Source organism: Anguilla rostrata, chromosome 13, assembly GCF_018555375.3.
Source record: "Anguilla rostrata isolate EN2019 chromosome 13, ASM1855537v3, whole genome shotgun sequence".
Classification (NCBI taxonomy): domain Eukaryota; kingdom Metazoa; phylum Chordata; class Actinopteri; order Anguilliformes; family Anguillidae; genus Anguilla; species Anguilla rostrata.
The window spans coordinates 4,120,392-4,137,191 of NC_057945.1; the positions used below are offsets into that span (position 1 = coordinate 4,120,392).

The 16,800-nt window shown below is 47.4% G+C and overlaps 1 protein-coding gene across 2 annotated transcripts; it reads left to right on the plus strand.

The window, feature by feature from the left end:
• The first annotated feature begins 7,160 nt into the window (after positions 1–7,160).
• tarbp2 (TAR (HIV) RNA binding protein 2) lies at positions 7,161–15,259 on the plus strand. Of its 2 annotated transcripts, none has more exons than XM_064304387.1 (7): positions 7,161–7,559; positions 8,169–8,498; positions 9,682–9,751; positions 10,132–10,249; positions 10,356–10,483; positions 12,262–12,454; positions 13,868–15,259. In XM_064304387.1, exons 1-7 carry the CDS (start codon positions 7,507–7,509, stop codon positions 14,023–14,025), a joined length of 1,050 nt encoding a protein of 349 aa, XP_064160457.1. In that variant the 5' UTR covers positions 7,161–7,506; the 3' UTR covers positions 14,026–15,259. The 2 variants fall into 2 exon arrangements, with proteins under 2 accessions (XP_064160457.1, XP_064160459.1); XM_064304389.1 differs by having other exon boundaries at positions 7,162–7,559; positions 12,265–12,454.
• The last annotated feature ends 1,541 nt before the right edge of the window (positions 15,260–16,800 follow it).

A 16,800-nucleotide genomic window follows, 5' to 3' on the forward strand; every position in this document is an offset into this window, starting at 1 on the left:
ACTTCGAGGCGACCGTTAAGCATAAAGCATAGTTTCCTGCCCTTTTATTGAATCTTTTTGCTTTGCTGTTGTTTTTTTAATCTTTCAGTTGCTCATCAGCATTTGCATGCATGCACTAGGTAGCCATATCTGTGAATACAGTCACACAATATACACTGAAATGCTGAAACTGTGCTGAAATATATTCTCTTTGAGGTTTATTCCCGATTCAATATATTCTCCAAAAAGTATTGCTTGTAGTTTTTTTTTTTCACTTTGATTGGAGATGTATAGTATATAGTTTTAGGTCAAGGAGAAAGGCAATATTCACTGCATTTAAAGTAGCAAAATGTGATCCCTGAATAAGACTGCTGGCCAGAAGGAATTCACAGAAACACACATACAGCAGAGAGGGCATGTATAGCATTTCTCTTTAAAAAATGCTTACTATAAAAAAAGCCCGCTCTGGTATCTGATGGTATTAGGATATTCCGACTGACGTACTGCCCAAACCATCCTAGTTTCTTTCATTTCTCCTTTTTTTACGCAAGCCACTAAAGACTTCCTAGGAACATTTTAAAAGCGAGGGATTTAAAGAGAGGGGTGAAGAGGGGGGGAAGCACAGTGGAAGAGGAAACGCAGAACCTAAAAAAGGGGGCCGGGGGGGGGGGGGGCTGATTCATGAAGACCTGAGTTGAGAATAATTAAACGGAAGCAAAAAGCGATAGAGCCAGAGAGAAAGAGGCGTAGGGCCACAGACAGATCTGGATTTGGGGGGGAGAGAGAGAGAGAGAGACAGAGAGAGAGAGACAGAACGAGAAAGAGAGTGACAGAGAGAGACAAACAGACAGAGAGAGAGAGAGAGGGAGAGACAGACAGAGAGAGAGAGTGACAGAGAGAGAGAGAGAGAGAGACAGACAGACAGAGAGAGAGTGACAGAGAGATAGAGAGATACAGACAGACAGAGAGAAAGTGACAGAGAGAGAGACAGACAGACAGAGAGAGAGACGGAGTTGGCGCGAGTTGGGGAGGAGTGTGGTGGTTCAGAAGTCCTCCAGCGAGAGGCGCCAGCGTGTCCGGCGGGGGCCCTGACCAAGGCCCCCCCCACACCGCCCCAAATCACCCCCCCCCCCCACCACCCCAACAACACTCCCGGCTGGCAGAGAGCACACTGCTGGAGCTGCTGCCCCTGCATGTTTGTTTAATATCCCCAAGAAATAGAAATACCATTGTGGGCTAACACACACACACACTCACGCTCACGCTCGTGCACACACACACACACATGCACACACTCACGCACATGCACACACACACTCACGCACACGCACACACACACACAAACAAGCACACGCACACACACACAAGCACACACATACACACACAGACTTGTGTGCACACACACACTCGCTCTCATGCGCACGCACACACACACTTACTCACTAACACACACACTCACACACACACTCACTCACACACGCATGCACATACACACACTCACTCACATACGCATGCACACACACACTCTCTCACACATTCACTCACACATGCACTCACTCACACACACTCGCTCACTAACACGCACACTCACACACGCATGCACACACACACACTCACTCACACATGCACTCTCTCACACATTCACTCACACACACACGCTCACACACACACTCGCTCACACACACTCACTCACTAACACACACACTCACACATACATTCACTCACACACACACACTCGCTCACACACGCACACGCACACACACTCACACATACACTCACTCACACACACACACTCACACACACACACTCGCTCACACACGCACACGCACACACTCACACATACACTCACTCACACACACACACTCACACATACACTCACTCACACACACACACTCGCTCACACACTCACACACACTCACTCACACACACACACACGCACACACACACTCGCTTACACTCATTCGCCACCAAAAAAAATGTATAAATAAAATAATAATATTCTCTTGATGCTTCGCCAAGTACAGAAAGAAAGCCTCGCTCTTTTTTCTGATGGAATGTTTCAGAAAGTGGTGGGGAGAGAAAGGGGGAAAGCCTGACGTTGCACGAGAGAGAGAGAAAGAGAAAGAGACAGAGAGAGAGAGAGAGAGAAAGAGAAAGAGACAGAGAGAGAGAGGGAGTTAAATGGAAATACTGAGTTGTCAATGTTATCAGTACTGCGTGCGCCTATTTATTGTTATAACGTACAGCGAGTGCTTTCAACAGAGTATAGGTTTATAACAACAGCATGGGACTGGTACAAAATATTAACTTTGAATGAGAGTATAAACTGTGTACACATGCAAGTTTATGAACTAAATATGTATGAGTGTATGAACTGTGTACACATGCAAGTAAATGTATTATATATGTATGAGAGTGTAAGTACTGTATGCACATGCGAGTTTATATACTATATATATATGAGAGTGTACTGTGTACACGAGTTTGTGTACTATATATGTATGAGAGTATGCACTGTGTACACATGTGGGTTTATGTACTATACATGCATGAGAGAGTATGTACTGTGTACACATGCAAGTTTGTGTACTATATATGTATGAGAGTATGAACTGTGTACACATGAGAGGTTATGTACTATATATGTATGAGAGGGTATGAACTGTGTACACATGCGAGTCTATGTACTATATATGTATGAGAGTATGAACTGTGTACACATGCGAGTCTATGTACTATATATGTATGAGAGTATATGAACTGTGTACACATGTGAGTCTATGTACTAAATTTGTATGAGAGAGGGCCCCCAGCAACAGAGAAACCACAAGTACCCTGTAAAAGACAGCTTAATGTGTGTGTGTGTGTGTGAAATACATATGTGAATGCATGTGTGTGTGTGTACGCATACACATATGTGAGTGCGTGTGTGCATGCATACATAAGTTTGTGCGTGTGTGTGTGTATGCATACATGTGTGTGTTTGTGTGTGTGTGCTTGTGCATACATGTATGTGTGTGTGTGTGTGTGTGTATGCGTACACATGTGCGTGATGTGTTTGTGCACACATATGTGAATGTGTGTGTGCATGCATACATATTTGTGTGTCTGTGTGAATGCGTAAATGAGTGCATGTGTGTGTTAGCATACATGTGTGTATGTTTGTGTGTGTGCATGTGCATACATGTGTGAGTGTGTGTATGCGTACATATGCGAATGCGTGTGTGTGTATGCATATATGAGTGCGTATGTGTGTGTGTATCTGTGTGTGCGTACGTGTGTGTGTGTGTGTGTGTGTGTATGCATACATATGTGAGTGTGTGTGTGTGTGTGTGTGTGTGCGCACATGCAGGCACATTTGCAGACATGTCTGTATGTGGGTGGGTTTTGCATTTAGAAAATCAGGATGGAAAGAGGAATAAGTGACAGTCTGCATTTATCAACAGGAACGCAGAGTGTGCATGTGTGCAAGCGTGTGCATGCGTGTTCATGCGTGCGCAAGCATGTGCAAGCGTGTGCAAGCGTGTGCACGCGTGTTCATGCGTGCGCATGCGTGTTCATGCGTGTTCATGCATGCGCAAGCATGTGCAAGCGTGTGCAAGCGTGTGCACGCGTGTTCATGCGTGTGCATGCGTGTTCATGCGTGTTCCTGCGTGTTCATGCGTGTGCATGCGTGCGCAAGCCTGTGCGTTTTGATGCAAGCATCGGAGCGTGCGTGCGCACATAATGACTGCAGTCATCGCAGAGCGATTCCTCCAGAGGAGAGATCCCTGGAGCAGCGTTGGGTTTGGGCTCCGTTTATCCCCTCTGTCTCCACTCTCTCCCCGCGAGCCACCAACCGCTTCTGCCGCCAAAAATAACGCTGGAGCGCCACTCGAACCCGCGCTCGGCCACAAAGCGGGCTGGCCGCAGGACGGGGATCAAAACACACACAGAAAGAGGAAACACATCATATTGGGAAGGGGAAAAAAGTGTCCATTTAGCTGTGCTCCTTTCACAAAGATATAACTTTACAGAATCTGCTAAGAACTTCAGGGAAAAGACAAAGCTAAAAGGATTGTATAATATGCCCCACAGATTCATTCTTAAAATGTATGTGCTGCTGTTGTTATTATTCTTACTTTTTTCTCTGTCTTTAGGTCATGATAAGATTTCCACAATTCAGGAGACAGAAGAAAATTCATTTGTTATCAAATCCTGACTTTTATCGTATGAAGGAAGGTCATATTAACATTGTCGCTGTATCCAATGAGACAGATCTTACTGTCAGTGGCACATTTAAACTTACATTTATAACCGCTTAAACAACTTTTATGACCATATAGGTCACTGAGACAAAGATTGATTGATTAAGAAACAAACCCAAGATTAGCCCATCAAATGTAAGAAGCAATTTTAAGTTGAGTTCCTAAAAAACTTTCACTGGGTTTGGTAGAAAAGTAACTCGATACATAGGTTATATTTTTATTTTCATATTCTGTAAAAACTGAAACAAATATGTCCTTTAAAGTAGGCCTAATCAGGAATGACATGTGTCTACAGATATGAGACTCAAATATTGATTGAGAGCTTTCCAACTCTGAGAAAAACATTTGATAGCACTTTTGCTTCAGCACCCATTCACTCATCTTCTATTCATACGTTCACGTCCACACTGTTTCAGGTCTGTTCGTAGATTGAGGCTTGCGCTGAGGAAAAAGCCAGAGACCGCACGGCTATTATTCATAATTTCTTGTTCACGTAAGAGTCCTTAATGTAAATGCAGAAATGTAGACTCGCGTCGATACGAAAACCAGAAACCCCTGCGGCCCCGGAGGGCTGATTCTGCGCGCGAACGTAGAACTCACAGCGCATTGCAACGACCGATTCAGCCACATCGGCGAAATAACTGCAAAATGTCGCCCTCTACAGGTAAAACAACTGACTGCACAGACTTCGGCCCGATTTCTCTCTTGAAAAAGTTAAGCCACGTTCGGATCTCGGCGGGTCTGTGGAGGAGACAATGAAGTTTAAATTAGGAATACCGCATGGAACTGCTCTGGAAGCCCATCTCCCAATACCCGCAGCTTTGTTTTCCAGCTACGCGACACAAGAGCCGGGAGCGCTAATTCTGGCCTCAGACAATTACAATTGTTTTTGCCATTCTCCCCTCTACCAAACAACTTGGCCAAAATATTTGTCTCCTGTACACCGAAAAGCAAGGAATGTGGTTTCAAATGTGACAGCATTCAACCAGATCTGATTTATCTGGATAAGATATTTATTCAAACATATTTACCTCCACCTCGACGAAAGCTCGGTACAGTAGCCTATGATTTATTCCAGGTTGGAGCAAGATGCGCATTGGAATATTAGAAAAGTAACAGAAAAGTAGTATGCTTCAACAATGGTAAATATAAAACGAATGCAGATATTATATATATATATAATTATATTATTATATATATATATATTATATATTATATATATACATAATATAATATAATATAATATATAATATATATATATTATATAAAACGAATGCAGATTATATATATATATATATAAATATACATAATATCTGCATTCGTTTTATATTTACCATTTTTGAGGCATACTACTTTTCTGTTACTTTTCTAATATTCCAATGCGCATCTTGCTCCAATGTTTAAGGTTAGTGTGACTGTGTCGCCCCCTGATGGTCACTGTGATTATAAAATAAATTACAAGCATTTCTTGTGTTTTCTTCTTTTTGTCTCCTTTTGGATTGGCCAGTTTCTTTTTCAGACCTGCATCACACTTTTATCCAAAGAGACGTACAATAAGTGCATACCGAAGGTCAGTGGAACAACTACAGAACACAGGTCTGATAAGGTACAGCACTCATTATGTAACAGTTATCCATAGCCATGAACACATTAAGTCTAGTTCACACATTAAGCATAGGCTCGGTCAGAAAATAACGTTAAGTCAAACTAGGAGGCTTGACAACAAGCTACAACATCAGGGTAACAATGCAAGTGCAATTTAAGTGCTGAAAGGAGGTACATTTGTAACATTAAAATGCTACAGGAACAAAATAGAGGATACAAGTGATACTAGATTGGGAGTGGCCTGCAGAGTGGTGATAGGTAGTTAGTCCAGGTATAGTCTGAAGAGATGCGTCTTCAGACCACTGTGGAAAATGGGCAATGAGGGAGTGGTTCATAGAGGAACGGGGAGTTAATTCCACCACTGGGGAGCTAGGGTGGAGAAGCTCCATGGTAGGGATGAGTGAGAACCATTCACCCGGATGGCAGGGGGCGCAAGTCGCCCTGCTGCCACAGAGTGGAGTGGTCGAGCTGGCATATATTGACACATATGTTTTATGTGTCAATATTTACTTTGTGTGATACTTTTATTGGGGCCATGCAATATTCTGTGTTTGAAGCCATAGTTTAATCAATCACACTGTACCAAAAGCAATAACCACCAGCCTAGGTTGTGTGGCAATAAAAAGCATGTTCTGTGCTATTACAACATATTCCCCTTCAAATGAAAGTTGATAGTTTACCTTGATCCCAAGTAAGGCTGTCAAAAGTGCCATGAAATTGAGTTCGAATATTAGCTTTTGTAATTAGTTAGAGTTCGGCTATATTCGAATATCATTTGCCTATAATTCACAAAAATAAGCTCCCTCTAATCTGGCCTACGTGTTATTTTCCACGAGTGGGCAGTAGAATAGAGGACATCGGTGAACTTTAATACTAGGTTACTACCAGAGACTGTAAAAAAAGGTTACTACACCTGGGGCCTCATTTACAAAACGTATTTTAGATCAACTGTGTGGCGCGTGCGTAGAAAATCATGTCAAAGTAGTGATTTAAAAATTTCAACATGACTAGGGCAGGGCACGTCTGGGGAAAATGTAAAAGTGAAAAGAACAGCAAAAGTTATTATTTCGATGGGAAACGATGGTCTTTGGTGTCATCCGTTGAATTTTCTTTGAACTGGCTCAAACTGACGGTTTATCTCGTACGTCTTACAGTGACAACCGTTCCGCTTGACTGGACCAGTGGACCTCATCTTCTGCCGCGAGTGTTGTAGGACTTCGACATTTCAAAGGCGCTGAGATGCCACAACCTAAAACCAATGAAAACGTAGAGTTTCAGCAGACGACCAATGGGAACGCGAGATGTTGGATGGTCGAGTGCGGCGGGGTTTCGATGGATAGCATTTGTTAAACACTGACCCTGGGTCAGCCCAGCCTGCTCGGGCAGAATGGTTCGAGGCCAAGCGTAAGGTTGGATTTGCTGATCCTAGATCAACCATTGATGGCATCGTCCACCTAGGGCAGCCACTGTCGTGAACCGACGTCGAATGGTAGTGTGTTGTCCTCCTCCTGCAGGGTTTATGGCTGTCGGTGGCGGGGACAATTAGACGAGAGTTGTCGCCGTTTCTTCATGTCGCTGCCACCGTCGCAACCGTGGGAGCCGTTAATGAAAACAAGAGGCTGTGGGGGGGTGTCTGCAATCCGAAACTGTTTGGGTTTCGCTCCGTAAATAGGGAATGAACGACGAGAAAACGCCGGGCAGCTTCAAGAGAAACTCTGGGTGTTCCAGGTAGGGTCACTTCAGATGGCTAATCTAGTGCTAGGTGGCTAGGCTGATTACTATTGATAAACAGACATAAGACCTCGCTAACGCGCTATTGGCTAATTAGCAACTGGATAGCTAGCTTCGTGCGTGCACAAAACTTGGCTACCTAGCCAGCATAGCTAACTTACCGGTCTTTAAAAAAACCAGACCGATTTCATTAACACGAAACTAACTTGCACATTCCTCGATGTTCGGATGCTACCCAGCGCTAGCTACTGCCCTCTATGTTGCATCTTTCTATTTGTTTAGGCAAATTTAACGTTACACACATTGCAACAAGCATGGCAATTTTAGCTACCCAACTGCCGTTATCGTTTTGGCTGTGTAGGTTAACTATTTGCACTTCACTGCAACATTTGGAAAATCTGTTACCTTGCCTAACCATTCTGTCTGACCATATTATTTTAAGCAAGCTGACTGACTGTATTAACCGTATTACGTTTAGCTACCTTGGCTTCGTTTCTGTAAACTAGCGTTAGCGGTAGTGATGCAGCGTGCAGTTGTGTTGTCCGATCCCCTTCAACTCGGGCACTGGAGTGATACTGACGTGCACCGTTTCTCTTTGCTTCGTAGTATTGAGCAAATGCTGGCCGTGAACCCGGGGAAAACGCCCATAAGTCTGCTGCAGGAGTATGGAACGCGGATAGGCAAGACCCCGGTGTACGACCTGCTGAAGGCGGAGGGTCAGGCCCACCAACCCAACTTTACTTTCCGCGTGTCCGTGGGCGACATAAGCTGCACCGGCCAGGGCCCGAGCAAAAAGGCCGCGAAGCACAAGGCAGCCGAAGCGGCCCTCAAGATGATGAAAGGAGGGCTGGGGGGAGCAGGAGGAGGCGGGGGTCTGGGAGGAGGCGGAGGAGATGTAGGACTGGCTGGGGTGGAGGTGCCTGTTGAAGGGGGGAGGTCAGTGTCAGTTACCACTTCATTTAAGTTGGCTCTGTGTGTATGTGTGTGCGTCTGTGCGTGTGTGTGTGTGTGAGAGAGTATGTGAGTGTGTGTGTGTATGTATGTGTGTGTGTGTGTGTGCGTATGTATGTAGGTGTGTGTGTGTATGCAGTGGTGCACAGTGGGTAAGGAACTGGGCTTGTAACTGAAAGGTCGCAGGTTCGATTCCCGGGTAGGGCACTGCCGTTGTACCCTTGAGCAAGGTACTTAACCGGAATTGCTTCAGTAAATATCCAGCTGTATAAATGGATACAATGTAAAATGCTATGTAAAAAGTGTATGTCGCTCTGGATAAGAGCGTCTGCTAAATGCCTGTAATGTAAGTGATCTTGGACGTTTCTGGGCTGGGCATCAGAACAGGCTTCTGCAACCCTTGTCCTGGAACGCTGCAGGTCCTGCAGGGTTTCTTCTTTTTAACCTTGCCATTTTTTACCTTAAAATCGGCAGTCAAAAGGGTGTTACAGTTTGTAGTCCTAAAACCTGGAAGTTTGTTTGCATTTTTGAGCCATGGGTTCCCTTGTCAGATTTCCAATGCTTTTGTCCCATAGGGATTTTGTTCACTGCCGAAAATAAGGTGTGGTTAACGTATGTTGAAGAGAGTTTCATGTTTTGTTCTACGAGATAAATTACACCCATTAATGTCTCAACCGTGAAATTCAAAGACGTTATGTGCTTTAAAGAAGTAAGATGCTAACAAGTTGCTATATTGAAACTACAAGAGTGGATGCTTTGTGGCAACCGCCACTCAAGTTTCCATAGTACCCTGCCTGCATGTGACAACCGTTGTAGTTTCAATATAGCAACTTGTTATGTGTACTTCCTGTTCGTATTTGGCCCAGTATGGATGCAGTAGGCTTGGCTTGATGCGCAGATGCTCGGGTGTGAAGTCAGGTGTACGTCCTGTTATTATTTGGCCCAGTATGGATGCAGCAAGCTTAGCTTGATTCAGAGATGCTCAGGTGTACGTCCTGTTATTATTTGGCCCAGTATGGATGCAGCAGGCTTAGCTTGATTCAGACATGCTCAGGTGTGGCTGCAGGTGTACTTCCTGTTATTATTTGGCCTGGTATGGATGCAGCAGGCTTAACTTGATGCAGAGATGCTTGGGTATGACCGCGGGTGTACTTCCTGTTCTTGGCAGCTCTCATTCGGAGGTGAAGGTGTCCAGCTCCACGCAGCAAGCGGAATGCAACCCTGTGGGAGCTCTGCAGGTGAGCCCCTGAAAAAGGGAGAAATCCCTCCTTTCCTCCTGTCTCTTTCTCTCCTTTTTAATTCACTCGGACTCCCTCTCTTTATTCCTCCCTTGTTGAATAGTCCATCTGACTCCTTCTGCCCCCTTCAAGGTCATTTTCCCCCCATTTCTGTCTTTCATTTGGTTTTTTTGCACCTGCAATTCCCTGACTCCAGGGGTCTGCCACCTGGGGGAACCCTGATTTTATTGTGGGGAAAAACCCCAGCAGACAGACCCTGCAACTCTCCAGGACCAGGGCTGCTGGTCTCCTCTTACTCTCTCTCTCTCTCTCTCTCTCTCTCTCTCTCTGTCTCTCTGTCTCTCTGTCTCTGTCTCTCTCTCGCTCACCCTCACCCTCAGGAGCTGGTGGTACAGAAAGGGTGGCGATTGCCAGAGTACACCGTCACGCAGGAGTCGGGCCCAGCGCACCGGAAGGAGTTCACCATGACCTGCCGCGTGGAGCGCTTCGTGGAGATCGGTGAGCACCGCGGTTTGGCCCAGAGCCTCGTGGTCTCCGTAGTTCTTTGGCTGTTTGGCGGTACTGCGGTTTTGGTGACCGCGATCCCTTCGACGTCTTTCCGCAGGCAGCGGCACGTCGAAGAAGCTGGCCAAGCGGAACGCTGCTGCTAAGATGCTCTCTCGAATCCACGACGTGCCGGTGGACCTGCGCAGCAGTCATGAGGCCGAAGCCGAGGACGACACCTTCAACATGGTGGGAACATCTCTCACTCACCAGCATCTTAGCATATCAGCCCTGTGTCCAATAGGGAACATCTCTCACTCGCCAGCATCTTAGCATATCAGCCCTGTGTCCAATAGGGAACATCTCTCACTCGCCAGCATCTTAGCATATCAGCCCTGTGTCCAATAGGGAACATCTCTCACTCGCCAGCATCTTAGCATATCAGCCCTGTGTCCTATAGGGAACATCTCTCACTCGCCAGCATCTTAGCATATCAGCCCTGTGTCCAATAGGGAACATCTCTCACTCACCAGCATCTTAGCATATCAGCCCTGTGTCCAATAGGGAACATCTCTCACTCACCAGCATCTTAGCATATCAGCCCTGTGTCCAATAGGGAACATCTCTCACTCACCAGCATCTTAGCATATCAGCCCTGTGTCTGATAGGGAACATCTCTCACTCACCAGCATCTTAGCATATCAGCCCTGTGTCCGATAGGGAACATCTCTCACTCACCAGCATCTTAGCATATCAGCCCTGTGTCCTATAGGGAACATCTCTCACTCACCAGCATCTTAGCATATCAGCCCTGTGTCCGATAGGGAACATCTCTCACTCACCAGCATCTTAGCATATCAGCCCTGTGTCCGATAGGGAACATCTCTCACTCACCAGCATCTTAGCATATCAGCCCTGTGTCCGATAGGGAACATCTCTCACTCACCAGCATCTTAGCATATCAGCCCTGTGTCTGATAGGGAACATCTCTCACTCACCAGCATCTTAGCATATCAGCCCTGTTTCTGATAGGGAACATCTCTCACTCACCAGCATCTTAGCAAATCAGCCCTGTGTCCGATAGGGAACATCTCTCACTCACCAGCATTTTAGCATATCAGCCCTGTTTCTGATAGGGAACATCTCTCACTCACCAGCATCTTAGCATATCAGCCCTGTGTCCGATAGGGAACATCTCTCACTCACCAGCACCTTAGCCTGTCAGCCTTGTATCCAAAAGGGCTCAATAACAACTTCGCAAATCAGCCCTGTGTCAAATTAGTGGCTTATCAGCATTTTCAAATATCAGTATTGTGCCATTTAATGTGGATTCAGGATAATTGCAGAATTTGTTTTCTGATTTTTAAAATAATTGTTCCTTGTTTAATATGAGGCTGTAAGGCCATGTTTGGTGTTGAGACTGTAGAGGTGGTGGTGCATATTGCAGTTATGACTATAGTATTTGTTTTTTATTGTGATTTTGTCACTTTCTCTGCCTCACTCCCTTTCTCACTGCCTCTTATCCATCTCTCTCTCCTCTTTTCTCTCTCTTTCCCCCTCTCCCTCTTTGTATCTCTCCCTCTATTTGCTATCCCCCTTTTTCTTTCCCTCAATACTTTACTTTTATCCTCCTCTCTCTTCTTTTTTCCCACACCTCTATTCTCCCTTTCTTCTCCCCCTCCCTCTCTCTCGCCCTTCTTCTGCCCACCACTCATCTCTGTCTCCCACTCCTCACCCCCACCCCTCCTCTCTCTCTCCCCCACCCCCTCCCTCTCTCTCGCCTTTCATCCCCCACCCCTCATCCTCTCTCCCCCACCCCCTCCCTCTCTCTCGCCTTTCATCCCCCACCCCTCATCTCTCTCCCCCACCCCCTCCCTCTCTCTCACCCTTCATCCCCCCACCCTCCTTTCTCTCTCCCCCACCCCCTCCCTCTCTCTCTCCCCGTCCTTCCCCCCACCCCTCTGCTCTCTCTCCCTCCTTCCCCCACCCCTCCTCTCTCTCTCTCTCCCCACCCCCCCCCTCCCCAGCAGATGGGGGGCAGGATGGAGGGGGGTAAGAGTAAAGGTTTTGGCTGTACCTGGGACAGCCTGCGTAATTCAGTGGGGGAGAAGATCCTGCAGCTGCGCAGTCATCCTCTGGGCATGCCCAGTTCCAACTTCTGCTCCCTGCTGAGCGAGCTGTCTGAGGAGCAGCGCTTTGACGTCAGCTACCTGGACCTGGGTGAGCCCCGCCCCTTTCCCTCAGCGTCCGATCGCCTGTCTCGCTCAGCCCTGCCCCTTTCCCTCAGCATCTAATCACCCATCTCTCTCAGCCCCCCTTTCCTTCAGCGTCCAATCACCTGTCTCGCTCAGCCCCGCCCCACACCTTTCCCTCAGCATCCAATCGCCTGCCTCTCTCAGCTCCGCCCCTTTCCCTCAGCATCCAGTCGCCTGTCTCTCTCAGCCCCGCCCCTTTCCCTCAGCGTCCAATCGCCCATCTCTCTCAGCCCTGCCCCTTTCCCTCAGCATCTAATCACCCATCTCTCTCAGCCCCGCCCCTTTCCCTCAGCATCTAATCGCCCATCTCTCTCAGCCCCGCCCCTTTCCCTCAGCATCCAATCACCTGTCTTGCTCAGTCCCGCCCCACCCCTTTCCCTCAGCATCCAATCGCCCGTCTCGCTCAGCCCCGCCCCTTTCCCTCAGCATCCAATCACCTGTCTCGCTCAGCCCCGCCCCACGCCTTTCCCTCAGCATCCAATCGCCCATCTCTCTCAGCCCCGCCCCTTTCCCTCAGCATTCAATCGCCTGTTTCTCTCAGCCCCGTCCCGCCCCTTTCCCTCAGCATCCAATCGCCTGTCTCTCTCAGCCTTGCCCCGCCCCTTTCCCTCAGCATCCAATCGCCTCTCGCTCAGCCCTGCCCCTTTCCCTCAGCATCCAATCGCCTGTCTCTCTCAGCCCCATCCCGCCCCTTTCCCTCAGCATCCAATCGCCTGTCTCTCTCAGCCTTGCCCCGCCCCTTTCCCTCAGCATCCAATCGCCTGTCTCGCTCAGGCCTGCCCCTTTCCCTCAGCATCCAATCGCCTGTCTCTCTCAGCCCCGCCCCTTTCCCTCAGCATCCAATCGCCTGTCTCTCTCAGCCCCGCTTCTCAGTGCAGCTCTGTATAATGAGCTAATCAGGGGAACATCTTTTTTTTCCCTCTTTGTAACCAAGGAAATGTGGAGGCCAGCTCTAAACGCGCGACCAAAACGGCTTTGTGTGTGTCACTCCTTATGTAATTGCTTCCCGAATGCTTCCGAAAATAACGCGCAGGCCTCCGGGGAGCCTGGGCGCACCCGCGGCGCTAAACGTGGGCCGTTCCGGGCGCTCCTCCCGCATATTTTTAGAAATGAAACGGCCGGCCTGTCATTACGTCCCGTGTGTTCGCGCACGGGTGGCGGCTGAGCCGAGTGCTTAAGGGCTGCGCCACACTGGGGGAGGTTGCCGGTTCAAATCCCTGGGGCAGGGCACTTAACCTGCACAGCTTCAGAAAAACATCCCGTGTGAACAGAGAAATAGTTTAAATATATGAATGATGTATTCATAACTGTAACAATAATAAAAGTATTTAATGTTTGAGTAATTAGCCATTTTAATGCTGCTCTCTCTGCCCTGTAGAGGAACGCAGCCTCAGTGGGCTGTGTCAGTGTTTGGTGGAGCTCTCCACCCAGCCAATCACAGTCTGCCACGGCTTCGCGCCCAATCTGGACGGGGCCCGCGCCAGCGCCGCCCACAATGCATTGCAGTACCTGAAGATCATGGCCGGGGGGAAGTGACTGCTCTCCGCCCCTCCGCGGACTTCCTGCCCCTTTCAGCGTCTGCCTGTCGCCTTGCCCTCACTTGGGTAGGAGGAAGTGACATCACGCGAGTGGCTCCGCCCGCCCCACACTTCCGCTCTTCGCTTCCCTAAAAGGAGGACTTTGGGCGCAGACATACCCGCCAGAAAATCAGTGAATGACCCTCTCCTCCTCCTCCCGTTCCCGCTGCTGTGCTGAAGCAGCAGGGGGCGCCCTCCCGCAGTTGTACCCCATGTTTGAGATGAGTGTGTTTGTGGACCCCGCCCACAGCAGAGGTGAGCTTTGAGGGACATGATTTTAAGCGAATACATTTCCCCCCTTCCTGAAAGACACACATCACTTTCTCATGTTTTTAAAACACTATTTCAGTTTTAGTACATCATTTGGTTGCCTCAGACTGTTCGTGTGTGTTGAGGGAGGTTTTAGGTATGTCCAGAAGCTTCTGTTATCTGATAATTCTTCATACAGTCTGTTGATGTAACATAGCTGAACAAGCTGCTTTGGAGTTACTTCACATGAATTTTCCTGCTTTGGTCTACAGATACTAGAATGCCCCTATAGCAGCCACTGTAAAGCTGGCAGGCATCGGAAACATCTGTAAGTGTTTAAAACATCCTTCATCACACGCAAAAACTGTCCGAGCCAGTCCAGAACATGCACTAAATCTGAAACGGTACATTTTTAAAAAACATCAGTGAACTATCCCATTACCGGCCCCGATCTCTGGTTAGGGAGTCCAGATATAACCAATATGTAATATTTATAGAGCTGTAACAGAGCTCGTTTTATTCTTCTTTTTTAAAGTAATTACACAGGTCGTTTATCTCCATTTTAAGTGTTTAAGCAAGACCATTGCCCCAAAATGATCTGGACTAAGACACTGAATCCCGGAAGAATGTTTTCTGCCCTTCAGTTAGCATAGACCTGTCACCTGCTTTAACTCCTGAGTGAATTTCTGCGATTTTAGCTACTGATTGAATTTCTGAGATTTTAACTCCTGAATGAATTTCTGAGATTTTAAGCTCCTGAGTGAATTTAAGTCACCCACTGGCTCAGGAGTCGGCATACACTTCTCACCCTTTTTCTACTGGCTGCCAATCGAAAGAAAACCTCAAAATCCTTCAGACACAGCGCCCCCTCCAGGCCTGGAGTTAAACCTGCAGATGCTGCGGCCCTCCAGGACTGGAGTTAAACCTGCGGACACTGTGCCTCAGGAGTTAACCTGCAGACACTGCGCCCAGATGGAGTTAACCTGGATGCTGCTTCAGGACGGTAACCTGCAGCTCTGCCTCAGACTGAGTAACTGCACTCGGCCCCAGGCTGAGTAACTGCGGCACTGTGCTCCAGGCGAGTAACCTGCAACACGCGCCTCAGTCTGGAGTTTGGTCCTGATTTAGATACCTCTTTCGCTCACCGCCAGTCAGGTTTTAGCGCAAGACGCCAAAGTAGCAGAGACTGCTTTCAACATTACCACCTGGAGCATGAAAACTAAACTGATGAATACTGTATAAATGGATGAATGCCTGAAGTGTGTCGATTGTAACAAGACCATGCCTTCATCAACAAGCCTTCCAAGTTAAACACACTTCTTTGGTTTTACATTTTAGTAATAAAAATTGATACGGGTAGTGTTTGCCCTGGACTATATTTTACTTTATTGGAGTATAAATAAGTGTAGAGAAAGTACTTTAGCCTAGAAATCCATCATCAGTGACTGTGTGAACTTGACTCTTAAGTGTCCTTTCATGTGCAGCCACATGGTGGTGCTGTTCCTCATCTTTCACACAAGGTTCTCAGTACGGGGGAACCCACTGTATGGTGGTTTTGTCAAAGCTGATTTCTTGGCTGTTGAAAATGTGTTTCATTTTTGCAGTAATTGTGTGGTTAGACTTATTTTTCCCTGCCAGGTAAACTCATCCATTTTACACAGAGGGTTTCCTGTTTCCACACTCGGCAAATGGGAGCCAACTGTCAGTTTGTTAAAATGGAACCTCTTTAGCGTTGGAATCATTTGTCATATAGTACATAAGCACAGGAAATTAAAGCATGAGCTGGTCTGACCGATTGAATTTCCTGCGATGTGAATATGGCACATTTAGTTTTTCAGGCGTACATGGCTATTTCTGGCATAACATGGCTTTGATAGGGTGAATCATCCTTGAGCAGACTGTAAAGATGTCTAATTAAGACCAGTTTAGCAGCCCATTACAACACAGAGCTTGTCAGTGCGGTTGGGAGAACAGCCGGCTTCACAGTGGGGCCCCACAGTGGGACCCCACAGTGGGACCCCACAGTGGGGTCCCCAGGGCCTGGTTCCGAAACACTGCTGTTGAGGGCCAGTGAGCCTCCAGCCGGTTTAACGGTTCCTGTCAGCGAAAGAGCCGCCGGACTGGAGGAATGGACGCAGGGTTGAGGAACGTGAGCGTCCGCACGGTTTCCGGTTCTTACTGGGGTTACTGGGACTTCAGAACCCAAGACAAATACCCTGTCTGCCCATCAGAGCTTTGCCTTCGTGCGTCCTGCATGCAGCAGCACAGATGAAGGTTCTGTATATCCTGAATACATATGAATTTTGAAGCAATACAGAGATTATCAAAGTCAAGGAATAGTAGTTATTTTTTCAGATATGTTCAGTTGCTGAGGTCATAAGCTGGTCCGTTGAGTAATAAATGGTGCTGGGTCATTTCATTAGCAGTGATGTTTGGAGGTTAATGCTGAGAATGGATGTGAGTTTTACAGCAGCGCGCACCCCTG